This window comes from Acinonyx jubatus, chromosome B2 (assembly GCF_027475565.1).
Source record: "Acinonyx jubatus isolate Ajub_Pintada_27869175 chromosome B2, VMU_Ajub_asm_v1.0, whole genome shotgun sequence".
Taxonomy (NCBI): Eukaryota; Metazoa; Chordata; class Mammalia; order Carnivora; family Felidae; genus Acinonyx; species Acinonyx jubatus.
In genome coordinates, this window is record NC_069385.1 from 115,398,212 (window position 1) to 115,425,195 (window position 26,984).

The following is a 26,984-nucleotide window of genomic DNA, read 5'->3' on the forward strand; positions in this document are numbered from 1 at the left end:
CTCACCTCCCATATTTCACTAAGACTAAACCACACCATCCAGAAAAGAAGCCCTGCATATGCAGGCTCACCTCACCCATCCAGCCTTGGCTCCCGATGCTTCAGGAAGCCCCTCTCCAAACTGTCCTTCACAGGGATTCTGTCCTTGCTTCCATACACCCAGGCCTGAGCCTTTGCTCCATCTACTCCCTTCTTTTCTGATCTCTTCCCACAGGGCCAGCTCAGGCACCACCTTCATGGAACCTTCCTGACTCCTCTAGCTCCTAGTTGCTAAACACCTCCAGCAGTGCTGTCACCTAACACATAATCACATACTGTCTGGCACCATAACATCTCTGCACCTTTGCTCCCCACTGGACCATGAATTCTTCCAGAGCTGGAACTCAGTCTGACTCATTGTATGACCCCCTGTGACCAGCTTGTGCTGGGTGTGTAGTAAGGACCCTTTAGTATGGCAGCCGCCATTACCCACCTCTGGAACCTCATCTCTAATCATGCCCTGGCTAACTCTGCTCCAGCCACACTGGTTTCCCCACTATTCCCCAGGCATGCGGGCATGTTCCCACCACCAGGGCCTGTGCACCTACTAGTTTATCTTTTTGAAGTGTTCTCCCCCAGAAACCCAAATAGCCCATGCCTTCAACTCCCTCAAATCTTTACTCAAATGTCCCCTCCCCAAGTCTCCCCTAGCCACCTTCTCTAATACCACCCCAGTATCCCCTATTCCCCTTCCCTGCTAGATTTTTCTCCATAGCTTCTGATACAAGGTACAATTCACTCATTTGTTTTTAGTCTTTCTCCCCTACAAGGGAGATTTTTGTCTTCTGTTCAAGGACTTTTTTCCCCCCAGTGCCTAAATATCTGATGAATGAAGGAACTAAAGTCAAGGCAGGAACCACTTTATCATATATAGCTTTGCATTCCCTTCAAGGCCAAAGAAAGCCCCAGACACAATGTGGCCCTCTCAAATTACTTTCTCAAAGCCTCTTCTCCAGGCCACTACTCATGTGCCAGGCACAACTACAAGCTATGGATCCCTCAATGGTTCTACTGGCGTCCACAGGGACCATTAGGGAGGCAGCCAACTAGGGGAGGTGCTGGCTGGCAAGGCAAAGCAGGAAAGCAGATGAGAAGTAGAGAAGTCACAGGCGTGGTCACCTGTCTCCTCCTCCTGCTGGGGGGACCTCTCCCCTTCGCTCTCACTACAGCTCCTGCTCCTTGGCCGCTTCCGGGAGTGCCGTTCATCCTCGATGCTGGCCGGAGAGGCAGGAGAGCCCACTGTACCATGGTCCTCACCATTCTCTGGGGCCCTATCTGGGCTCCTCTGTAGCTTAACTCCATTTTTGGCCTTCTTGAAGAGGACGGATGTGCGGCGGCCCACGCCACTGAGTGGGGCACCAGCAGGGGTCTCAGGGGGCATGAGAGACACTCTGTTGATGCCATTGTCACTGAGCAGGCGTTGCAGGGGCTCACTCCCTATCTGCAGAGGTGATTTTTCCAAGAGCTCATCTTCTTCCACCTTTCTGGGCTTTAGGAATCGGCTTGGAGGCTTACTATCATTAATGGGTTTCAGAGTAGGGGGATCCGGAGGGGAGTCTTGCTCAGACAGGGAAGGTGCAGGCCCAGTGGGCTCGAGGGTTGGTGGGGGAGGCAGTATGGAGTCATCTGTTAGAGAAAAAGAGAACCTGCTTGAACATTTTAGAAAAGGTCTGCCCCTACAAGCCAGATAATGACTCTGATAAGCAAGAACCAAAGGCATTGGTTCTTGACATGTATCCCAGGTCTCCCATCTGAGGCAAAAAGAATGTAGGATTAAGTTTTATCTACATTAGTAATTCTAAACTCTATGTATGAGAATCATCTAGGAAGTTTCTTAAAAATTTCAGCGTCAAGGTCCGATCCAAGACCAACTGAAACTAAGTCTCTAATGATGGGGTATTTTTTAAAAAAGCTTTACCAGGTGAATCTGATGAAGTGAGAATTACAAAACATTACTCCACACCTGAGAAAGCTGAAAGCTACCTGGCTTAATCAATAATCAGTTAAGTCTCAGCTTCACAGATTAGAGGTGTACAGCTCTCATTAGACTCAAGTGTTTTCCCTTCTGTCAATGTGTTCTGTTTCCTATCACCCAAGTGAAGCAAGGAGGACAAGCAGAAAGAGTAAGTTTATAAATGTGAAAAAGTGAGAGCAAGTAAGTTAAATCAGTGGCTCCCAAACATGTCTGTTCACTTACTACCTTGAAACTTTTAAAAATTAGAATTTCCAAGCCACAGCCCAGACTTCCTTAATCTGAATCTCTGGGATGTAAGGCCTGGGAGTTTTGTTTTGAAACCCTCTGGAAGAAGCTGTTGTAGCCGGTCAGTGGGCAGGACTCTGCACGGCCACAGCCCAGGAGTGGGATACAAGTGGCATGCTGGTTGCCACACAGGGAATCAGGAAGTCACTGCCAAATGTGACCTCCCAGCCACGTCCTTATTCTCAGCCAACCTAAAATAAAATGGGCCATTCCTTGCAGTTTGGGCCCTGGAGAGAACTACCCTCTGGAGATAACTCCAAACCCTTCTAGACTGTGTGGATGACAGACCCTCCCCAAGCTGTAGGCTCAGCTCTGAGGACCTGTATTAAGGGAGACAATTCTGTCCCCAGTGAAGTGGGGAGGATGGAAAGCAGCTCAGTTTTAAGGCTGGGTCTCTGAGAATCACTTCCCCAGATGTCTCTTGCAATCTGACCTTTCTGCTTAGGATGGGCCTGTAGACTTGGCCAGCTGGGGTCAAAGCCATGAGGTAGTTCAAGAAGCCAGACCGTCTTTAGGGTCTTTCTTCCTTTTCTGTCTTCCCACACCACAACCTAACCTGCTCTAAAAAAGCCTATCTACATGATGGTAGATGAACAAATATTTAACTCATATGTGCCATATAGCCATTATCAGGTACAAAATACTGTAATACTTCTTTATTAGTTAGTACAGAGCTGCTGGGCCCCAGCCTCTAAAACTCCCCAAACCTGTCCACAATCTAGCAACTAAATATCCCCATCAGTGGTCCCCAGAACCGACTCCAATGCAACAGCCAACATCTACTCTGATGAATTTTGGTCTCTACCGATTATTAAATATTTTGAATATCATCCCTGGATATACATGGAAGCATGACCTCTCCAAGGATTTTTGCTTGCCCACAAGGGTATGACCTAAACTCAGGAAAGGATGCTTGCACCATCCTTGAGATTTTAGCTTAACCCTTACTCCCTTAGTTTGGCCTCCAACCCCCTGTCTGCCCCTGATTGTCTCACCTCTGTCCCCATCATCTTCTGGCTCCTCCTGTGGGGCCTGCTCCAGCACAGCCACATCCCCCTGGGGCCCTGCTGGCAGCTCCCCATTGGACACAGTCTTGTTCAGTGATGGTGGCTGTGGTGGTGGTGGCTGTGCCAGCTTCTGCCGAAGGGCATTGATCTCCCTGCGCAGCAGGCGGACGCGACGGGTCCGGGCCCCGCTGGACCGCATGGCGCTCACCAGGTCCAATTTCTCCAGCAGCTCCTTCAGCTGCACCTCCGGGGACAAGTGGGCCCGGTTCTCTGGGATGAGGATGTTGTCCACTGCCAGGGAGAAGGGAGGATAGAAGGGCTGAAGGATCTGCCCAGCCCAGGGCAAGGGGAAGGGGCTGAATCCTTTGGATGCAAAATATTCTCCTGGAATGCCTGGGCCAGTGGCTTCCAGCAGCGTCACTGTGGGGCCCTGGCCCTGGTAACACCGTTGCCCAGAGGGCAGCCACAGGGACAAGGTCAGAATCTGGGAAACATCTGCAGGAAGCTGTTCACAGTCATAATTACAGGCTCTGTGGAGCAGGCACGAGGCAGCTTGGCAATCTCCTGGGCCTGAGTGACTGGCTACTGCCATCGAGAAGCAGAGAGCAGGGGCAGGCAGAGTGTGGGGCTCAGAGGCAATTCCATTTTTCTGGTCCTCTACTTGCACTCTTCTGAATGAGCCAGACATACACTAGCATTGCACTCTCCCTGCCCCATGCTCTGGATGCTGTATAGAGGGCATCCAGAAGAGGAAGACCCCTGGTAAGGATTTAAGTTTTCAAACAGACAGCCAGTACCTGATTCCTTTTCCTACCATTCAAGAAATAGTGAATTCGTTAAACTTTAGCTCCTAGAACTATTGCAAGCCACAAGCAGGAATATCCCAGTCTGGGCCTACCCTCAGCTCTCCTCGTGTCTACCCTAAATAGCTCCAAGGCCCACCCTGATCCCTGGCTCTCTGGGCTCCATCCCTGTGCCTCCTCTTGGTCCCTCTCCTCCCCACCCATCCAAGGCTTCTCACCGTCTTCCCAGGAGAAGCGGTAAAAGTCCTCCAATTTGGGTGACTCAGGCAAGTGGGTGCCCCTCTCGGGGTCATAGCCGATGTTCTCTGCCTGCCGCCGGGCATGCCGCAGGATGGCCCCTCCCAGGTCCCGCAGGCGGACAGCTGCTCGGTGGAAAATTGTGTCTTTAGCATTATACTTCATGCAGTTGGTAACTATAAGGTTAAAGTCCTCCTCAAACTCCTCCAAGGTGTGGTACAGGTGGGACTCCAGCTTCCGCCTCATGGTAGAAAAATCCATTGGCTTGGATATGAATTCCAGGTAATCTGGAACCTAAACATATAAAACCTGTACAATTACAACAACCATTTACTAGCCAAACAGGTGCACCCTTCACCAGCACTCTTGCCTCCCCATTTTCTGGTTTGGCACGCTGCACAGTCAGAGCCCCAGGGCCCCGGCCCACCCTGGCCTGCTGACTCCTCACCATGGGCAAGTCTACTAGCTTTGCCAGAAACCCCCAGGTGTCATACACCCTGTGGCCTGACCCCTTCCTGGCCTACTCAGACCCTGTTTCCAGTCCAGGAGGGGCTCACTGCTCAGGAAGTGGTGGGGGAACTTGCCTCACTCAGGTTGACAGGTTCGGCAAAGATGTGTGCCGGATCCTTCTCCTGCAGCAAGTCCAGTGTGGTTCTCAGCAGAACATTGAATGGCATAAGCTCCAGCTCCATCGCGGCCTGCTGGACTTTGACCTGTGCAGAAGGTGGAAAGAGATCAGGACACCCTCTGCGAAGAGGCACCAAACTTTTTCTTGATTACTTTCACCAATCACGTACAACAAATTTTCACAGGATATTAAGCTGACCGGTATATGAGGAGAGATCACCCAACTTTCAGCCTAGAAATAATGACCAACAGCTACTGCTGTGTGAATGTTCCCTACATATCGAGCACCGTACCAAAACGTACAATAACAGTTAACGCTTTCATAGTCCTTCCTAAATGCCAAGTAACATTCTAACCATTTTATGGAACATTAACAACTATATCAGGTAGGTACAGATGAGGTGTTTTACATGGAGAAAACGGAGGCACAGAGAGACTGACCGGCCCAAGGCCACATAGCCAGTAATGAGCAGAATAGGGATTTAGTCTCAGCCTGATTCCACAGTGTGTGCTCTTGACTACTATGCCACACTGCTTCTCTACTTATGTTACTTTGATTAATCATCACAATAATCCTGAGGGAGAAATTATTATCCTCATTTTACAAATCTGGAATCTGAGATTTGGAAGTACAATGAGGAGTCACTAACCCAATGAGATAGGACTTGAACCTAGCTTTGTCTTAGTCCAAAGAGCACACTGATGATTTAAAATGTGACTCGGGCCAGCATTCCCACTTAGTATGCTAAGCTACTGATCCCATTGGCCTTGAGGCCATCTTGGGATAACTAAGGCCTCTAGGCTCACCTCCTCAGGCAGCAAGAAGCCTCACATATATACAGTGACAGTAGTACATTGCACAAATGTTATTTTCTATGTATGCCCTAATGCTAAAAGGTTGGGAAGCCACAGATTAGATTATGAAATGTTTCTTCTTCTTAGTGACATCAAAATAGGCCTGACTGATTCCTTTCCCCTTTTATCTCTCTGAACCAGAGGCAAGAAGAAAAGCTCAGCTGTGCGACCAAGACTGGGATGGCACAGACAGTCTGAATCCATACAGAAGGTCCTGAGATGTCCTCTATGCCACCCACACACACTATGTATGGCAAGAGCTGCCCAGTCTCAGAGATGGAAACTCAGACTACAGGTCTACAGAGAGAAGGGCTCGTGCTGGGGCTGAATAGTGAAGTAGGATTTGGAGAAAGAAAGGAACATCTTTAACCCAGGCCTCTGAAGCATGCAAGGAACAGCTGCTATTCCTAGACTGGAGAGAATGGTTTTGGCTTGTCACTGATTCAATTAATAGTATTTACTCTCTGCCCTGTGCAGAGTGCTGCAGTAGACACTTCAGGGAGACAGACTATCGATAATGGTGGTGCTGACAGCTGACACTTCTATAGCTTCCACTGCATGCCAGGCACTGTTCTAAGCTCTTTATACATAGCAAGTCATCTAATTTTCACAACCTTCTGGTGTAGGTTCTATTATTAACCCCATTTTACAATCAAGGAAACTGAGGTATAAAGAGTTTAGCAATTTACCCAATGTCACATAAACACTAAATGACAGAACCAGATATAAAACCAGGTAGTCTGGTGCCACAGTTCATATTCCCAACCCCTCTGTTACACTACTACCTCAACGTTGCCCATGCTTAGAGGCTTAGAATCTCCTTGAGTCAAAGCTGGCAATTTGTTTTTAATTTTTTTAAATGTTTATTTATTTTGGGGAGGGGGAGGGAGAGAGGGAGAGAGACAGACAGAGTGTGTGCACACAAGTGGGGGAGGGGCAGAGACAGATAGAGATACAGAATCTGAAGCAGGTTCCATACTCTGAGTTGTCAGCACAGAGCCCGACGTGGGGCTCGAACCCATGAACCGTGAGATCATGACCTGAGCTGAAGTCAGATGCTTAACCGACTGAGCCACCCAGGTGCCCGAGGTTGGAATATTTGAATGATTCAAGACCATAAGGGCCAAGTGAAAACTCTCAGAAGCTCCCAGGCCAGCCGCAATGCCCATCAGAATGGGCTGAGAAGCTTTTCAAAATACTCAAGGCCAGACTCCTGAGATTTTTTTTGGTCAGAAACTCCAGGGATGGGCTCAAGCATATGATAATAGCTTATGCTTGAGGCCACCAGAAGCTGAATCCCCATAGTTAGAAGCCATGTGCAGCACCATACCAGTAGAGTAGGCAGGCTTTGGAGGGCAGGAAGGCGAGAAAGGTGACACCAGGCAGAGGCTCCTGGCTCTTCTGATGCCACACTGAGAGCGGGAGAAAAAGATTCTGAACAAGAACCCTGGAGCTGGGGGCTCTTCCTCACCTGTTCTCGCTTGAGCTTCTCTCTTTTCCGAATCAGCTCAATGAGCAGCCGCGCCCGCTCCAAGTCATGCCGGAGCTTCTGCCAGTATTTCAGCTCTTCCTTCACTGCACTGGTCTTCTCATCCTGCTCTCGCTGCAAGAAGGACAGGAAAGGAAGGAGGAGCTGGGGGCCTCCCTTTTACCCAGAGTGCCCTCCCTGTTCAAGTCTCACAGGGCCTCAGCAGGTGACAGCCCTTGACCCTTGCTGACCCATACTCCCGAGAGCCCTTCCACCCCTCCCTCTCCACCCATGCCCTCTTCCTCTGCTCCCCCAGCCTCGCAGCAATGTTTCTTGCATTGCCCCACAATAACCTTCACTGCTGGAGTGAGATATGTGACTGCTTCCTCTACCCCTGAGGATACCAGGGGGCAGCTGTGCCTCTCAGGGATAGAAAGAATTTCAGAAGGAAAACTAATAAGACACCTCAAGGTGGAAAGAATTTCACCCTACAGCTTCGACTTGGCTAGAAAACAAAGTGAAGTTCTTACTACCAGCCTGTACTAACTGACTTGACCATATTTTAAAATACCACCAGCACCAAAAAAGATGATTCCTGCCCTAAAAGAGGTTACAGTATAGTTGGGGGAAGGCAGAGGCCTAGGGTTTGACAATAAGGGCACAGTAGCATAAAGACAAATAATAAAAACTCAACAGATAAACTGAATACAAAATGTTAAGAGAATGTAAAATAGAAAGGATCTGAGTGGGTTGGGGTTAGGTCTGGGAAGGCTTCCGGTGAAAGCACTCTCACTAGGGGTTTACAGTAGTGATGGACACGGATGAACAAAGCAGTAAGGAACCAAAGGGACCACAGAGAAGAAGTGTTGGAAGAAGCAGAATTAGTGACTTTTTGCCTGGTGAAAAAAAATGGCCTGGCCAGAGCAGAAAAGCTGGATAACCATAAAAGTTAAGCAAGATCCAGGATTCAGCTGATAAGAAGGCTCAAACTCCATGCAAAGGATCCTGGATGTGGCCTGCCTGGAGAGGGGGAATATATTCTGGAAATGGAAGTGACAAGATGGAAAATGGTATGTGAATGAGACAGTATCAGTAGTACAGCAAAGAAAGAATCAGAGGTGGGAGACCAACTAGAAAGCTACTGCTGAAATTAAGGGGGCATGGGTGAGCAGGGGAGCTGTAGAACAGAGACAAAGGATCAGATACTGATAAACTCCTCCAAAGTAGCATAAGGGATGATTAACTGTGGCTTGTCATGGAGGGAAGAATCAAAAGTAACTCCAAGGTGGGGAAATGTCTGAGGTCAGGAGAAAGAAGGTTCCATGTCAATATTAGGGAAATACATTTATGAGAGAAGAATAATGAATTCAGTTTCCAATATATGAATTCTAGGAAACAACATCTACAAGAACATCTATGGTTTCTCTGCCCCAGGACTGAGGGCAGAAAAAAGGGATGAGGACAAGAAAAGAAACCTGCCACACTTATTTACAACTATGAGAGTGTACAGCTCTCCAAGCCAATGGGCAGGCAGCACAGTCCCTGGGAATGTTAATATTGCAGTCAAAGGGTGGAGGAGGAGCAAAAGGGTGTGACAGAGAAGCTCTAAGACAAGGTGATCCATGGTGACAAATGTAGCCCAATGGACAATACAATGAGAATCTGAGGTAAGGCTTGCTAGGCTGGGAGGAGGTGGCTGACGTTCTAGGAGAAGCTACAGGGGAGCAGGTGGACCATTTCAAGGAAGGACGAGATACAGACTTGCACTTCAGGATTTTAGTTACAAAAGGCAAAAGTGAAATCAGATAGAACCCAGAGGGCACCAGAGTCACGTAAAAGATTGCTTCATCTCTGGGGTAGTGGTGTGGAAATATTTAAAGGCAGAAGTAATGGAGCAAGTGAAGAGGGAAAAAGAAGTAAATAGTAAAAAAAAAAAAAAAAAAAAAAAAGTCTCTCACGAGGCTTCCACCATCTCAGAAAACAGTAAACATGCAGCAACTCCGTGGCTAAAATGCCACAATTGGCCAGGCTGTGTGCTACAACTGAGATGGCACATTTGTGTGTTTTCTATGAAACATTTTTGGCAGATGTCAGTATAGTGTGTTAAAGAAAGTGCTCCTTGTCCTAATTCATGCAACATGGCCACCTGGCTCTCATTCAGCCCATTCCTTCCTTTCTGCCATGTCTGCAAGGTTTTCCCCACATAATGGAAAGTTGGGCTTATTCTCCGTTCTCCCCTAGAATATGCTTCAAATTCAAGCCTCTCCCATCCAGAAGGAGCTGCTGTCTGGTCCCAAAGACTCTACAGCGTTGGAGGTCATTCCTGGGCTATGCCTCCTGGAGGGGTGACCGCCTACAGGTAAAGGCTCTGCAGAGGGCTCAGGGAGGGGTTACCCCAACCATCATTTCTTCTCCTTCACCCTCCACCTCCTCCATCATCTTCAATCACTTCACCTACCTGCTCGGCGTTTCTTTGGGACTGCAGGTGGGAATGCAGGCGCCGGATGAGGGGGACGCCGTTCCGTGCCTGCCGCTTCAATAGCCAGTAGTTGTGAAGCCGCTGTATGAATTGGTTTTTCCTCTGAAAGGAGAGACCACTACAGATCTTGTTCAACCTTGAGTGGAGGCACAGGGAAGTGAAAGACAAGGTCAGTGGGCAGCCCTGATTATAGCTTCCTATTCAGACCCTGGTTCATTTCTGAACCTTATATATAAAAGAATATAGGATAAAGTGGTCAAATGCCTAACCTCAGAGAAAGGCTTAAAAAAGACAGCAAAGTTAAGCAGCTCAGATTCAGCGTGAGATATATCGCCTGATTTTCTACTTCCTACCTTGCAGTCCTGATTCTCCAAAAGAACCCTCTCCCAGGAACCCTGTTTCCTACAATCCTAAGAAACAGGCCTGTGCCCCCATACCCCTACACTTCTCTTGATAAAAGCAGCAAAAGAAGGCAGGAACTTGAGTAAGCTATAGGCAATGCGGTCACTGTTTCCAGCCACCCTGTGGCTGAGGGTCTCCCCAGACCAGGGAATAGTCGATAGCCAAGCTGGAAGGAAAACTAGTAGAGCTACACCAGGCTACTGCTTTCTGAGCTCAAACGCAACACTTTGGAGTTGTCTGACCCCTGGTTTTTAATTAAAGATCTCAGCAGCCTAAAAATGTCTAATTTTGAACCAAATGAAAAAAAAAAAAAATAAAAACTGGATAAGAGGATGGAGAATCTGAAAACTTAGCTGGCTAAACTAACCCAATAGAGAAATCTTAAGGTAAGGATTTAAGCCAATAATACGTGGGGACGATGGAGGGGTAAGTGAAAGGGAAAGGAATTAATAAACCTATAATCTTTATGTTAACAGCCCTGTTGCGAAGTGGGTAACATTATTCTCGTGGTAACAAAAGATGGAAAGGCAGCTTAGGAAGAGAGGCTGAATAAACTATCAAAGTCACTAATGCAGCTAAAAATATGGTGGCGCAGTGCGCCTGGGTGGCTCAGGCGGTTAAGGGTCTGACTCTGGCTCAGGTCATGGTCTTGCAGTTTGTGGGCTCAAGCCCCGCATTGGGCTCTGTGCTGACAGCTTGGAGCCTGGAGCCTGCTTCAGATTCTGTGTCTCCTTCTCTTTCTGCCCCTCCTCCACTCACGCTCAGTCTCTCAAAAATAAACAAACATTAAAAATAAATAAATAAATAAATAAAAAATAAATAAACAATGGTGGCCCTGGATGGGATTTGAATCAATGATCCCTCTGCTACACCATCCTGTGTCCTAAAATTGGTTATTCACACAGTAAGCAAGGCCTCAGTGCCCCTGCTATGTTTCCCCCACTTCCTCATCTCGCTGCACTGAAAGGAAGGTTAAGTGTGGCTAAACAAGAAAGTAAAACCTAACAAGGGTGGGCATGTTGGGCTGGACATTGATCACCTAGGCCTTGTGCCTATCCAAGGTCAGACATTCCTGCCCCAAAGCCAAGCTTAAAAAACCAAGACCTAGGCCTTTCCCCAAAGAACAGATTCCCCACCAATGCCCATGCCAAGCACACCTGCCCAGATGCAGGCAGCCCCCTCCCTCTACAACCTCTTGGCTATGGAGGGTCCCAACAGCATTTGTGCAGGTAGAAAAAAGAATAATAATAAAATAGCAGCAGCAGCAGCAGTAGCCACCATTTATTGAGCACTTACTATTTACCAGGCACTGTGCTAAGCGCTTTACTTATATTATCTCATTTCATTCTCACAACAACTCTATCAGGTTCATTAACAAATAAACAAGACTTGAAGAAATAACTTGCCAAAGTTCACATGGGTAGTTAGTGACAGGAGCAAGATTCAAAAGCAGGTCTGTCTGGTTTCTTAGCCAGCATGCTAAGGCCTCTGCAAGACACATCTATAAGAGCAGATATGACAACCAAAAAGTCTAGTCCCAGGGCACAGCCACCCTACAGATGTTACTAAGCGTGAACTCCAGTCAACATCAGGGAAGAGGGTAGCCTACAACAGCTCTGTGACTAGAAGGCATTTCCAGTTGACTGAATTCTAACTCCAGTCATGGCTCACAAGAGCCTCTCCCTCCTGCTCTGCTCTGCTCTTATGTCTCCTTCCCAGACTGACAAGTCTGTTTGCCCGTTCCTTACACAACTCATTCCCCACTACCCTCTAGCACTCTTTTCTCCCTATCCTTTTCAACAAGAGAGACAAACAGCAGGAACAGAGCCTGGAGGCATCATGAGTTCCAGCTCGTGGTCAGGTTCTGTTGCTTTCCACCTGGTTCCAGCCCTTTGAACAGGACTTGGCATATAGTAAGTGCTCAATAAACATCTCGTTGAATGAATAAAGGAGTGAACAACTTTACCTCCTGTTGCCGCAGTTTCTTCATCTGGGGGTGTGGGAGAAGGTGCAAGGACTACATTAGATTAAATAATCTTCAAGATTCCTTCCTACTCTAACACTGTATACTTTGCAAAGAATATCACCCTTGAGATGACCTTCCAATGAAAAATCTTTCCTGTCTCTGGCTTTTCTGCCCTCTAACAGCTACTTCTCTAATGGTTTAAAATAGATACAATGATGTCTCTACAGACTCACTAGGGGCCAAGGTGGCTTAGACATACAGTTGAGCTGAGTGATCCTTTTCCCCCTAAATCTAAAGCTTCTCAAGAAGAGAAATAGCATATCTTCCCCACACCACCACCCCTTCACAAAAAGTCTCCATCATTCTCAGAATAGAGCCTTCTAGATAGCAGGCACCCATACTGACCCCTTAAAACAGTGGTTCTCAGTTCTATCCCCCCAGGGGTTTTTGGAAACATATGAGACTGTCACAAAGACCAGGCAATGAGGGAGTGGATACAAATGGCACTTACAGATCAGGGATGCTAAACATCAAGAAATGTATGGGACAGTCCTAATGATAAACAATCATCCCATCCAAAATGCCACTTGTGCACCTGTTGAAAAATGCTGCCTTAGACATCCTTCACCTGGGTTTCTAAGCAACTTAATTTTGTCTCACCTTGAAGCCAAGGAAACACACTGCTGTCAGGGCACAATCAAAACCACAAACCAGACCAGGGACCAAAGGAGAAGTCTAAATTTGAGGGCACAGAAGAGAACAAATGTTCACCAACCATGCTTGGGGAAGGAGGTCCTGGCTCAGGGCCAGCACCAGCCCAACCAGAAACCATTGGTCCATGTGGAGACCTCCTGACCAAGCTTACCTATATGAGGGGATCTGTGGGACAGTGACCATGGGGACAGTGGAGGGTGTATCTCGGCCCATCTCCTCTGGCTCCTTCTTGATTTTCTGCTTCAAAGTCATCTTGTTCTTCTTGGGCACTCCCTTGAGGGGGCCACCTACCCCGCCTTGGCCTTCATCTTCCTCCTCTTCTTCTACCTCTTCCTTCTCTTCCTCCTCTCCACAGCCCTCCTTCAGGCCTTCCTCATCCCCAGCCTCACTGAGGCTTCCAGGGGAGTCACCCTTCCTCCTAGCAGTGGCAGCACCTGGCGGCGAGTGGGCCTCACAGTAGGCGGTCTTGCGTACTGTGAAGATGGTGCCATTGAGGCTGGTCTCACGCATGGGCTCAATCTTCATGAAGAGCCCAGCCCGCTGTGCACATGTCACATGGAAGGCTGTGTAGCAGTTCACCTTATGGCACTGGATGGCTGCACCCAGCCCCTTCTGCTTGCAGATATAACAGGTGAGTTTCCAGCGGGCAGGTGGGATGTTGTCAATGCCCTCAATGGGCTCCAGGAACACGGTGTTAGCGAAGCAGACTTCAGGGATCCAGATGGCACACACCACGTGGGCCCAGTGCCCATCACTGGTCTGTTTGAAGGCGCCGCCCTTATTGGGGCAGAGGACGCAGTCCACAGGTCGGGAGGGAGACTGTAGGCAGCAGCGGCATAGCCACTGGCCCTCAGGGATGTAGGGGACACCGTAGCACTCCTGGTGTACAGCCAGGTTGCAGATATCACAGAAGAGAATGACATTGCTGTTGTGGCATTCGTCATCCAGGCACACACAGCAAAAGGCGTCTTCATCAATGAGTGACTGCTGGGCCCCACTGCTGCGACTCTCCAAGTATGACTCCTTCTCAAGCCGGTCTACCAGCAACTCAAAAGTGTCTGCTGACACCAAGCTGTGCCCATCTACTCGCCGCTTCTCATTCACCATGTCCAGCCAGGCAAGGTCCTCCTCATCCATGTCGTATTCTACCTCCGCATCCAGGTCTTCAGGTGGCTTCTCGATGTAGCGGTAGTAGGCAGCAGGCAGTGGGGGTGCTTCTGGCTGGCTGCCTGAGTCCACCATGCGAAAGCTGGGTTGCGGGAGGTGGAAGGAAGTGCCAGATGCATGCTTGGAACAGGACTCCTTCTTCTTGCCCTTGGAGGAGGGTTTTTTGGACTTGCCAGGAAACTGAGGCTGCTCACTGTTCTCCTTGTTACTATTGCATTCGGTGATATCCTGGGCAGTCAGCTCGTCCTCTGTGATGATCTTGAGTGGATCATAGATGCTGATTCGATGCAGGCGTCCATCGATGTCCACCTCGACAATCCTTTGGGCCTGAGCATATGTCAGGGTCTCCCGAGTAGGTGAGCACTTCAGACTGTAGGGAGATGGGGAGCGCCGACCCTCGGCATTCTGCCGCGACTTCCGGCGCGGCTTCCTCATGGCACCTGGGAACCAAGGGGACAGGCCTAAGGAGAAACCAGGAAACTGAGTTGAATGTTCAGGCATGCACTCATTCACCCTTCCGTCTGATCGAATGGCCACCACGAAGACTGTCTGTTCCCTCTGCCTGAACATCCTGCCCCTCAGACATCATCCACACAGCTTGCTCCTTCGCTTCAACTTCTTTCACAAACACTGCTTCTCAATGAGACCCTCTCTGACCATTCTATCTTAAACTGCAAATCTCTTTCCCCCATCAGCAATCTTTCATTTTGCTTTATTTTTCACTATGACACTCACCATTTTTTATCATGCTATGTAATGTGCCTATTTATCATAAATGTTTGCTTCCTTCTGTTAGAATACAAGCTCCATGAGGGGAAGATTTTTGTCTATTTTGTTCACCGCTGTATTCCCAGCACCTGGAATGATACCTGGCTCCTTAATAAGCACTCAATAAATATTAGTTGAATGAAAGGAGAAATCAAAGCTGCATGGTCCCTGCCTCTAGGTGCTCCATCTAATTGAAAGGACAGAGAAGTAAACAGATCTTGGGGCGCCTGGGTGGCTCAGCCGGTTAAGCGTCTGACTTCGACTCAGGTCATGATCTCACAGTTCGTGGGTTCGAGCCCCGTGTCAGGCTCTGTGCTGACAGCTCAGAGCCTAGAGCCTGCTTTGAATTCTGTGTCTCCCTCTCTCTCTGCCCCTCTCCCACTCATGATTTGTCTGTCTCTCAAAAATAAATAAATGTTAAAAAAAAAACTTTAAAAAAAGAAAAAAAGAAAAGCAAATCATTACAAATGATGATTACAGATCATTACAAAACAACACAGGGAGAGATCTAAAATTCTAATGATGTCCTACATAAGGCTGTGGGATACCTACCTATGGAAAAGGATGGGGTGGTTAAGGGTTCAGAAAAGAAGAAAACAAAAAGAGCATCCACTTTTAAGCTGTGTACATGAACAGTGGCCCCACCAGAGGATCAAAAGCTCACAGGTCTAAAGCCCTCTCCCAACCCATCTTACAATGATCAGAAGCCCTATCCCCTAACCACACCCAGGAGTGAAGAGGTGAAGGCACCTGAAATGTCTACTATGTACAGTCTAAAGACTTCAAACTACAGTATAAAGGGCTTCCTCTGGAAAAGGCAGCTTTGAGGATGCACTGGCCAATACATTTCTAAGCAGAAACACTGGAAGCTCTGGGAGTGGTCCACAAGTGGCACTGAAGTTTTAAGTGGCCTACCTGAGACCCTCATTGGACCCAAGGCCAAGATGATTGGGGCAATATCTGAGGTAAACTCTCAATGCATTCTCTTACCTCAGAAGTCCCTCTCTCCCCAAATCCTTACATTTAGTTTGCCCCTGTGCAGCAAGGAGAAAGCCCTTAAGTTTCCCATATCATTCTCTGGATAAAGGGAATCATGACAAGCTCCTAAGGAGCTACGGCAGCAGTTACTGAGGCCATCACTACTGGGAAAGACATTTGGAGATACGGGGCTCCAAGTGTGGGCAGAGACTTGGAAAGGTAACAACAGTGAGAGGATTTCAAAGAGAAAAAGAGTCTGTCACCTTGGTTGCAGGATCTACCACCTTTAATCTATAAAAGCAAAGATGATGATGATAATTTAGCACACTTTTGCAAACTACAAATCCTTTTCCCTTTTTTTTTTTTTTTTTAATTTTTAAAGTAATTTCTACCCTCAACACGGGGCTCGAACTTACGACTCTGTGATCAAGAGTCACATGCTCCAACTGAGCCGGCCAGGCACCCCAATCCCTTTTACTTTTAATTATTTCTCTCAACGAGCTTGGGAGGTAGGATAGATATCATCGTCTCCATTTTACAGATGAAGAAACAGAAGCTCAACAAGATGTCACTCAACCCAGAGGTAGTGAGTGATAAAGCTACAGTTCAAACCCAGGTCCCCTGACGGGTTGAATTCATCTCCCTGGGAAGGAAGACCACCACAGAGATGCCGTGATCTGGTTCAAAAAGAGGCTCTGGGGCGATCTAGGTTCCAACCTTGGTCCTGCGTGACCTGGAGAAAGTCACTGAATCTCTCTGTGCCTCCACGCTCCACCAGTAAAATGAAAAACTCTACCTCTTAAGCGTTGCTCTTGGTCAACAGAGAATTATCACCACCCTTGTTTAAAAGGCCTTCCAATCCCCAAGTGTGACTGAAACACACAAACAAACACCGACTTGGCTGAGGAACAGTGGCGGGCAGGCACACGACCCATTGGGAACAAAAGGCAACAGAATCATCCCAGCAATTCTGTCCAGGTTCCAGAGACCCTTGGCCACTACGTGCCTGACAAATGCCAAGTCCCTGGGGGTAGCCCAGGCCAACAGACCTGCCTCACTGCCCCCATGCCTTCGCGGGCAGGGAGAACCTCGCAGAAGTGTGAAACCCTACCTCGGTACTAACCTGAAATCCTGAAAGAGTTTGGAGGGTGTGGACCCTCCTTTGTTAAAGCGCTGTATGTTCCTCCTCCCTACCAGCTACCACCTCCTTGGCAGCGTGGGGTAGTCCTCACCCAAGCAGCAAGTATCTAAGGAAAACCTCTTGGGTCCTCCCCAAGCCTCCAGGCACCGGTGGGGGGGGGGGGGGGGCAAATTCTGGAGAGGGAAGGGCGGCTGCTGAGGAAAAGGAGTTTCGCCCGCAAGGAGCTTACAGTCCAGTTTTTTGGCGGGAGCGTCTCATCCCACACAGCCCTTCCCACAGACACGCGTCCAAATACCCCCAACACCCCCAGAGGTCTCCTGAGCACCCCCGAAGCCCCACTTGCCCACCCCACCCAGGTCCCCGAAGAACGAGGAGTTTCTGCAATTAGACCCTACCCCCTGTACCCCCACGAGATACTCATGAGACAAGGGAGAACCCCAGCCAAGGCTCCTGCCCCTTTAAAGGGGCACCTCTTCCAGAAAAATCTTGACCCTTCCGAGGAGAAAGGAGGGAAATAACATCTCCTCCCCCAAGGGGAGGGGGGCGAGCGCGCCAGAGACAGACTGACGCGCAGTCCGACCCTCAGACAGAGAAAGCTAGCGCCAGCGAACCAGCGGGGCAGAGAGGCGAGCGCCCATTGGTCGCCTCACCTGCCCGTCAGCAGAAACCAGGGGGCCAAGGGCCGTTCGGGGGGCGGAACCTTCTTCTGGCCTGACCAATTGGAGTGCATGGCGGGGGCGGGGCTCGGCGGCTCGCCAGCCAGGGCCGGGGGGGAGGGAAACAAGATGGCGGCTGCGGGAGGGGGTCCTCGCTTTTCAGCTCCCCCCTCACCCGCCTTCTCCTTCCCCGCCGCCGCCCTCGCTCCAGGAGAGCGCTTTCGCGCCGCCCCCGCCCCGCTCGGGAAGCCCCCTGCTTCCCACTCCCTGTCCCCCCCCCCCCCCCGCGCGCAGTCCCTGGTCCCCGTAGGCCCCGTTGCCCCCGCCCCCGCTCCGTTCGGCCCCTCTGCCACCCCCATTACCTCAGCCGCCGGCCCGGCCCCACCGTTCGGGGCCCCTGGGCGCGGGCGGGCCGGCCGTCGAGCAGGTCGGCGCGGCCCTGGGAGCGGAGCGCGGCCTCCTCCCGCGCTAGCCTCCGCGGCCACCGCCGTGCCCCCTCCCGGCCCGCGCAGGGGCCCCGGCCCGGCCGCCGCCGCCGCTCCCGGGGGAGGAGGGGGAATGAAGCCGCTGCCGCCGCCGCTGCCGCCACGGAGCCCGGCCGAGGGGAGGGAGGGATCAGCCCCCAGGCAGGATCCGCCCCTCCGGCCTCCCCCCCGCCACCTCCACCCCTTCCCTCGCTCCCTCCCTGGCTCCGCGGGCTCTCCCGCTGAACAGGAGCGAGAGCGCGAAAGAGGGGGGAACGCGAAGAAAATCCCCCCGCCCGTGCCCGGCGCAGCGGCGGCCGGGGCGGCGCGGAGAGGAGCGCGGAGCCGCCGCCGCCACGGGGCACCGTCCCCGGCTCGGCCTCACGGTGGCGGTGCGGACGCGGCAGGGGCGCGGAGCAGAGACCGGCTCTGCGCCCGCCGCGGCCGTGGCTCACCCCGGCGTACCCCGCCGCCGGGCGAACCCTACAAGACAGCGGGGGACGTTCGGGTCTGGTTGGGAAAGACCGGCATCCCTAACTCCTTAGAGTGGTCAGTCGTCCACTCCCCCTGCTCCTGCGAGAGGTGGCTACGGTTTGGGGCAACAAACCCCCTACCCGAGCTAGAGGGCCCCTCCAGAGGTTAAGCCAGGGGAGTCATTGGAGTCAAAACCCGTCTGTAGTTTCTTGGGGTGCAGGTGCCTGTATTCCTCCCAGAAAGTCGCCCGCCCTCCCTGGCCGTGCTCTGGTCCGGAGGACAAAGGTCTGGCGATGTCCATCCCCTCCCCCAGTGAGGACAGCCGGGAAAGACCCTCTGTTGTGTACAGGTGAGCGTCTTGTTCCCCATAGGACATCCTTCTTAAGAAACAGACCTGACTTCGTTGTGCCATTCTCTCCCTTACGTGTTTAAAAAGAGTAGACATGAAAGTTTGACAGTCTGCTTAAGGACGTCTGGTAACTCGTTTGTCTCTGGAGACAAGGGAAACTCTCCTTAAACCTGATGTGGCTAGGAATTGGTTAATTTAATGCAATAAGCGGCTTTCTAAAAGACTCTTGACAAATGGCAACTTGAGACTTCAAGATATGATCAGACTGGCTTTGTTTTGATAAGTAAATCTAAGAAGAGATGACTCTTTTGCCACCCCCTTTTGCCTATAAATTAAAAAGCTTGCCTCATACGACTGAAGTCTTCAGTACCAATATTTAATGACGTGTATAAAAGATGTATGGATAGACTGCCTTTCAACGTGGAGATGAATGACATATTTTGAAAGCGTTTCCTCTGCCCGCGCTGGTGGTGTAGCTTGATGAGACTTTCACAATCTCTTGCTTGGTTCTGATGATGAAGGACACGGATTCTAGAGTCAGAGGACGAAAGGTAGTCTTGGGATCCAAGTCTTCCAAATGTTTAAACCGAACGTTTTGCTACTTTTGGAAGTATAGATGTTCGTTATCCTAAGGAATTTAAATACATTATGTTGTGAATTTGGAAGTGTGATAAAAGTTAGGAAGCTAATTTGTGTTACAAAGATGTTTTTCTGGTTACACAGTAGCACCTTGTAAAGGTGAGAGCAAAAATACTTCTGTTTACCAATTTTTTGGAAGAGAAGGGAGTGTCTCGTGGAGCTAAGCAAGGCCAGGGCAATGTTTTGAAAACTGTGAAGAAGAAGTATGAATTGATGTCAAGTGTTCTAAGGCCATGGGGAATAATCATTTGGACGGAAGGTGTAGAAAAAAGATGATTAATTGTGGGAGGGAGAGCCCCAGAGGCAAAAGAATATTACAGTTACTTTTAGTTGGGGGGGGGGGGGGGTGGGAAACCCTGAAGACTAATAGAAACAATATTGAATTTCTTTTCTTATTCTTTTAAAATGTGAACTATATCCATGTATCCATGGGACTAGTAACTTCTATTTCTTCACAAATGTTCACAAAATTTATGTAGCACATTTCCTGTTTGTGTGATTGGGCGCTGTTTTTTTTCCCACCAAAATTAATGAACAGATATGTTGGGAAAATGCATTGGTTTCCACTTGTAACAGTAAGTATAAAATAATGACTTAAATGCCACTGAAAAAGCTTGAAGTTAACCTAATGCATTTGATGTCCAGGTTTTTCTGTTTGAAGTTTCATAATAAGACCTTATTCAACAGAGTGTTTCTCTTCTGTTTTCAACTTCTATTCTCTTAATGGTAACGTTACAGTTGTCCTCAACTTTTATTTTTTGACATTTATTTATTTTTGACATTTGGTATTGGTGTCTGTTAGTGTAACTGCACACATAATCAGTTCACAATGATGTAATCTTAAATGACAATTATGTCATTAAAAACAAATTTGGAACATGTATCAGAAATCCCAGAGAACTAAAATTTAATTAACTTTAATCTTTAGCTATTTTAAAGAGTTTAAATTCACCAGCCCTCAGCCCTTCCATTAAACCATACAGCAATTAAGTTCAACAAACATATGCACAGACCTTTGTTTCCAAATAGTTTTTTAAAATTCTGCATTTTTAAATAGAAACTAATTTATTTGGAGTAGGAGGGATGTTTTATCATTTAGAACTAAAAAAGGAACTACAAAAATTTCCCCCCTCAACATTTGTTTTCAGCATCTCAGGATATCTTTGTCAATGCTGTATTTTATCATTAGTTTATCAAGGCGAGAAACCTCTCAAGGGTCAGATGCAATACCACTGGATTGGCAAAATATGTATGGTGAGAGAAAATAGGCTTTGATTGATTGTTAAATTTTTTTATGGAATATTCCTTCCTTAGACCTTGGCTAAAAGAAGTATGAAACCATAAATGGGATAATGTATGAGGTTGGAATCATTATATTTTAATGCCACGATGTAAATTGTTTAAGAATGTAATGTTTGCTTAGAAAAAGGAAAAAGTTGGGGCGCCTGGGTGGCGCAGTCGGTTAAGCGTTCGACTTCAGCCAGGTCACGATCTCGCGGTTCGTGAGTTCGAGCCCCGCGTCAGGCTCTGGGCTGATGGCTCAGAGCCTGGAGCCTGTTTCCGATTCTGTGTCTCCCTCTCTCTCTGCCCCTCCCCCATTCATGCTCTGTCCCTCTCTGTCCCAAAAATAAATAAACGTTGAAAAAAAAAATTAAAAGAAAAAGGAAAAAGTTTCTAAATTTAATTCCACTTATTTATTCCTATAGCAGACACTTACTGAACACCCACTGTGTGTCCAATCTTATACAAGTCGCTTTGGATATAATGGCAAAATCTCAGCCTAAAAAGGGGCCAGTGATCATATTTTCCCTTGCTACTACTCTTAGTAGTGTACAACTAAGAAGCAAGCTAGAAATAACTAGAAAACACATGTGGGAGAAATTAGATAAAGTAGTGAACAGTGTGGAGCAACTATTATTCAAATGGAAGATGGGAGGCTTTTTTTTAGCTTCTAAATCATGATGGATGTGAATTGGTGAAAAGAGTATAGAATGACATTAGGATAGTGACAGGTAGCCCAGGCAAAGGAACAATATGCAGGGAATAATAAGGAAATTATTCTAGCCGGTCTATATGGAAGATGCTAAGAAAAGAAAAGGTTGAATTGGATATGAGGTATAGCAAGGGTATAAGGATAATAAAAATAATACCTAGCACTTAATGTGCAAGGTAGTATGCTCAGTGCTTTACATACTGTATCAAAAAAATCTTTGTTGCACTTAGGAAACAAACTCAAATTAGTTTAATGAAGGAAATCTATTGACTCATGACCAGAAAGTCCAGGAGTGCATCTGGCTTTAGGCAAAGCTAAGTCAAGAGATTGAAATTATGTCATCGGGATACTGTCTCTAGCAGTCTCTCAGCCAACCTAAACGATAGCTGTGACCGGAAAGACATAATACTCTGATGAAGTCTGGCCATTGTCCACTACTAGAACCAGAGGACATGGGCAGGAGGTGATTCACCAAAAGCACAGTGGGCACACATACAAAATAGGTCCAATATACATGCCATTTCTCATTTATCAACTTATTAACTCATTATTGTTATTCTTATGGTCCCCATAGGATAAACTAGAGCTGGAACAGTATTAGGTAAACCCGGAAGAATGTACTACAGGTAATTAAGTGTTGTCACAATAAAAGGGCATTAACCAGAATGATAGAGGGGATGGTAGAGAAAGAGGAGGGAAAGGAAGGTTCAAATAAAAATCAGAAGATAGATCAGTAATTTGATGGCTGATTGAACATAGGAACAAAGGAAAAGATTATCTTAAATTCAAACTTAGAAGGTACAATTATTGGTACAATTGGTATAATTGGTACAATTATTGCAAATTAAGAGGTGGCAAAGGGTTACATAGGAGCTCCTGTTGGGTCTGAGGACCCAAGGATTGAGGAAATGATGAGTCAGCTCAAGTTCTCTGGAGTTTCTTTTGTCACACTAAAATACATATTCATTCAATGATTATTTGTGAGCTCAGGTAAGTTTCTATTTTATGCTTGTAAAGACCACACAGATAAAAAGGCTATGCTCTCCGGCCTGAAGGCACTTCAAGTCTAATCACAGGAATAAAGCAAGTATATTAACAAACATATAATATAATATAACATATAATAAGCATGTAAGCCACTCGAGAGAGATACAAGCAAAGTGGCATGAGGGTTTTAGAGAAGAGAGACGAGGGAAGGTCCTGTGAAGAAGGTGCTGTTTGAGCTCCACCTTAAAATTTGGGTTGAGTGTCAACTGGGAGGATGGTGCAAAGCTGGCGGGCTGAGTACCAGCATGACCAAAGGTAAAAGGAAGACGGAAAGACTGATTCAGGGAACAGTGGGTTACCCCCGGTTGACCCAGAAATGGGAGATAGCAGAGAAAAGACTGGAAAGGTAAAAATAGAGTCAGAGCATGGAGACTGTTAGGTAGAGAAATGGATGTTAAGGGGCAGCAGTCCCTGATAAGTTTTGGAACAGGGGAATGACTTGAATAGTTCTATGCTTTAAGATCTAGTCAGGCAAGAAGAGTATGGTATACTATGGCTTGCATTATCCACTTGGCGTGGCTTGCATTATTCTCTTTGGGCTTGAATTCTAGCTAGAACATTTTACCATATACTCAGTGTAATGCTCAGCCACAAGCCTGAAAGTAAATAGTTTGTGGTTTAAGTGTAAATTGTTCAAATTGATTTAATGTTTTCTCATGTCAACCTTTAATTTAGCATTCCCATTAAATCCTAAACCTTAATCAGAGTAAAGTCAAGACACCATAAAATGTAAGTTATTTCTATATTTTATTTATTTTTTTAATGTTTATTTTGAGAGAGAGAGAAGGAGAGCATGCACACACGAGCAGGAGAGGGGCAGAGAGAGGGGACAGAGGATCCGAAGTGGGTTTCACACTGTCAGCAGAGAGCCCGATGCGGGGCTTGAACTCACGAACCGTGAGATCATGACCTGAGCTGAAGTTAAGACTCTCAACCTACTGAGCCAACCAGGCACCCCAATTTCCATCTTTTAGCAAAAGAGCCAACCTTACAAGTAGCTATTTATTTGGTATAATTTTACAAAGAGAGGGAAAATACACAAAAACATGGCACCTCCTGAGCCAGGACCTGTTTTTTACAAGATCCTCCCCTAGGTGATACATACATGTAATGGTTTAAGTGTCAATTTGACTGGGCTAAGGGATGCCAAAGAGCTGGTAAAACATCATTCCTGGGTGTGTTTGTGAGGGTATTTCCAGAAGATTAGCATTTGAATCAGTAGGCTGAGTAAAGATCATCTTCACCAATGTGAATGGGCATCATCCAATCTGTTGAGGATCTGAATCAGACAGAAAGGTAGAGGAAGGTCAAATTTACTCTCTGCTTGAACTGGGACATCGTTTCTCCTGTTCTCGGATATTGGTGCTCCTGGTTACCGGGCCTTTGGACTTGGACTGAATTATACCACTGGTATCCCTGGTTCTCCAGCTTGCAGATGACAAGTTATGGGACTTATTGGCCTCCATAATTGCTTGAACCAATTCCTATGATATCTCCTCTCTGCAGATACATATATATGTATACACACACACACGTATACACACATATTATTTCTCTGGAGAACCCTGACTAATACAATATGCAAATCAAAGTTAAGCAATAAATTAGAGCATATTAGAGAATTCAGGAATAAAGTGTTTTAAGGTTCTTGAATTGTCTGGGAAAAGAGAAGAGTTCAAGGAATTAATATCAGCCTTTGATTAGTTAAGAATACTAGTAACATAACATATGATTTGAAAGTGCAAAATCTATAGTCACAGAAAGATTGGTAGCTGCCCACAGGTGAAAGAGATGACTGACTATAAAGGGGCATGAGGGAACTTCTGGAAATAATGGAAACAATATGTAAGTTGATTGTGGTGATGAGAAACATTTGTCAAAAGTCTTTGAACTGCTGAATAGCTGTAGCTTATAGAAATTGTACCACAATTAAGTTGATAAAAAAATACCTGTTGTCATTTTTTAGACTAATCATTAAGAGAATGAAAAAAAGAGGACATAACTCACAAACTAGTGGAGAGGAAAAAAGGAATAATAAAAGACTCAACCAACCAAAAAGAAAACAAGGAAAAGGAACATAGTAAAGGTGAAACAAGCAATGAAATAAAGGGATAAATTTCTGGGAAAGTTTAATGATGGGTGGTTAGAATGTGTGGATTAAACACATATATTTATCCCCCAAACTTCACTACTATGTTAGTAAAGGATTAAAAAAAAAAAAAGTCCACAAGAACAAAGAGTATGGGGAAATAGCAGATGAGAATTACCAATAAAATTCTGGAGAATGAAAGTAGATGAATATCAGAGAAAGCTAAAACAAGTCTGCAAAGAGAGCCAGTAAAAACCTGATTCACATTAGACCACTAGAAAGGCTTAAAAGTAGGAGACTGTAGATACTTCTGAAGGAAGGGTGGGTGGGGGTGGTAACTGGGAGAATAGACCTGAAGGTAGAATTGGCTGAAAAATCTGTTAAAATGGGCAGTTAGATGTTGCCAGATCTCCACACTACTCCTTGGAGATGTACTATCCCAGTATCATCTCGAGAAATTGAACTAAAGAGATCTGGACTTGGGGACACCAGTTACCAATGATGGCAGGGACGAAATGCCATTTTGAAAATGGGAATTCAAATGAAACTCTACATGCTGAATGGTGAGATAGCCCGTTCCCCACTCTCATTTCTCTTCTTGGAGCTGATAAAGAGGAAGGAGGTAGCTGGTACAAATTGCTGGGACTGGTGATTCAGAAGGGGGCTGAAAAAAAAATCCCATGAAAAAATTTTAACCAGCCCATTTTTTCAGTGGGGAATTGGAAAAAAAAAATGTTTTCATGAGATCAAAATCCTCAGTGGCCCTGCCCTTTTCTCCCCTCGTATTTCAGAACACTGGAAACCAAGTTTATATTAGAGCCACGCTACTCAGATATTATCCAAGAACCAGTAGTATTGACATCCCCTGGAAGGTGGTTAGAAATACAGACTCTCTGGGCCCCACTCCAGACTTAACAAACCAAAATCTGCATTTAACAAGATTCCTCCTAGGTGATTCATGTGCATATTAAAGTTTGAAAAGCCATGGATTAGAGGATATTAGAGAATTTCAGGATTCCTCTATGAAAGTAAAGATTCATTTATGAATAGGGACGGAGGAACATCTCTAATAAAAAAAAATCCAGCTTGCCACTTTGGCCTTGTACTGAAGCCCATCAGATATCAAGTGCTGCCTCACCCTACCACAACACACACAATTTTAAACAGCCCTTTTTGTTTAAACCTCTTAAAATTGAATAGACAGTTGAGAACCAATAGATGAGAAAAATCTCTTGAAAGAGCCCAAAACAAAGGAAGAGAGGGAAACAGTCAATGTAGAGAACCAAGAAATCTTGACAAACAAAAAAATCTCTTAGCCTCAGAGAGTAACATCCATGGAATGGGAACATGGTATTGTTAGGGAGAGAGAGACAAAAAAGAAAATAAAAGGAAAGTCTGAAAAATATGAAAGATTTTTGAAGATATAAAGGGAGATTTGAAAGGTGAAGTTCAGGAAGTCTCCCAGAGAGAAGAAAGAAATAGAAATGTAAACAGAAAAGAGAATTTGAAGATGAATTCAGGAAGCCCAACATCCTATTTATAGTAATTCTAGAAAGAGAAATGAGGAATTTTCCCAGAAAGGAAGGTAGTGAGTTTTCAGAATGAAGACTCCCCAGTTCTCTGGTACAATGAATGCAAAAATACCTAAACGAAGAACACCAGTGCTATAAAAAGGGTGTATCCTAAAAGCTTCTGGAGAGAAAAGACAGGTCACATAGAAAGGACTGGGAATCAGAATGATATCAAGCTAGAAGCCAACAGAATAACCCTTTCAAATGCCGAGAGAACATTGTTTTCCAGGTAGAAGTCTATGCCTAGCCAAAATATCAATCAAGTGTACAAATAGTGTAAAGACATTCTCAGACATGCAAGTTCTCACTTAACTATTCTTTCTCAGGAAGCAACTGGAAGACACTTTCTTAATTTTTTTTTTAATGTTTATTTTAGGGGGGGGGCAGAGAGAGAGAGAGAGAGAGGGAGACACAGAATCTGAAGCAGGCTCCAGGCTCTGAGCTCTCAGTGCAGAAACCAACACGGGGCTCAACCCCACGAGCCCAACTATGAGATCATGACCTGAGTGGAAATCAGACGCTCAACCAGGCACCCCTGGAAGACACTTTTCCACAAAAATGATGGAGAAAATAATCAAGAAAAATCCAAGTCATGGGATCTATAAAATAGAATCCAATTCAAGAAAGAAACAAAAGGCAACCCCAGGATTATGGTGAAGGGAAGTCCTGGGAAGAATTGTGCATCACGCCTAGAGTACAACCATTGGAGTTGTAGGGCAGAGGGAGGACTCAAAAACAGTTGGACTGGATAGACTACCAGAAGCATTTGACCATATGGCGGGAGGTTTTTCA

The 26,984-nt window shown here is 46.7% G+C and overlaps 2 protein-coding genes across 8 annotated transcripts in view; one reads left to right on the top strand and one right to left on the bottom strand.

Annotated features, from left to right (window-relative positions):
• BRPF3 (bromodomain and PHD finger containing 3) overlaps positions 1-18,162 on the bottom strand; it is a 34,179-nt gene extending 16,017 nt beyond the window's left edge. For 2 of the 7 annotated variants that reach the window (XR_003419647.2, XM_027057887.2), the window contains exons 1-8: positions 17,929-18,161; positions 13,008-14,484; positions 9,754-9,910; positions 7,299-7,430; positions 4,930-5,058; positions 4,327-4,639; positions 3,294-3,596; positions 1,158-1,664 (exon numbers count right to left, since the gene is read on the bottom strand). Coding sequence is in view for 6 of the 7 variants with exons in the window: in XM_027057887.2 (XP_026913688.1) it covers positions 1,158-1,664; positions 3,294-3,596; positions 4,327-4,639; positions 4,930-5,058; positions 7,299-7,430; positions 9,754-9,910; positions 13,008-14,458 (2,992 nt within the window). In the remaining variant the exon portion in view is untranslated. Of the gene's footprint in view, positions 1-1,157; positions 1,665-3,293; positions 3,597-4,326; positions 4,640-4,929; positions 5,059-7,298; positions 7,431-9,753; positions 9,911-13,007; positions 14,485-16,892; positions 17,217-17,928 lie in introns of those variants that run through there. The other 5 variants (XM_053222892.1, XM_027057886.2, XM_015069812.3 and 2 more) reach the window with 5 other exon arrangements.
• LOC128315650 (atherin-like) overlaps positions 17,669-26,984 on the top strand; it is a 38,113-nt gene continuing 28,797 nt past the window's right edge. Inside the window, exon 1 of the mRNA XM_053222893.1 lies at positions 17,669-18,853. Within this exon, the coding sequence (XP_053078868.1) occupies positions 17,696-18,673 (978 nt within the window). The 5' untranslated portion in view covers positions 17,669-17,695 and the 3' untranslated portion in view covers positions 18,674-18,853. The remainder of the gene's footprint in view (positions 18,854-26,984) is intronic.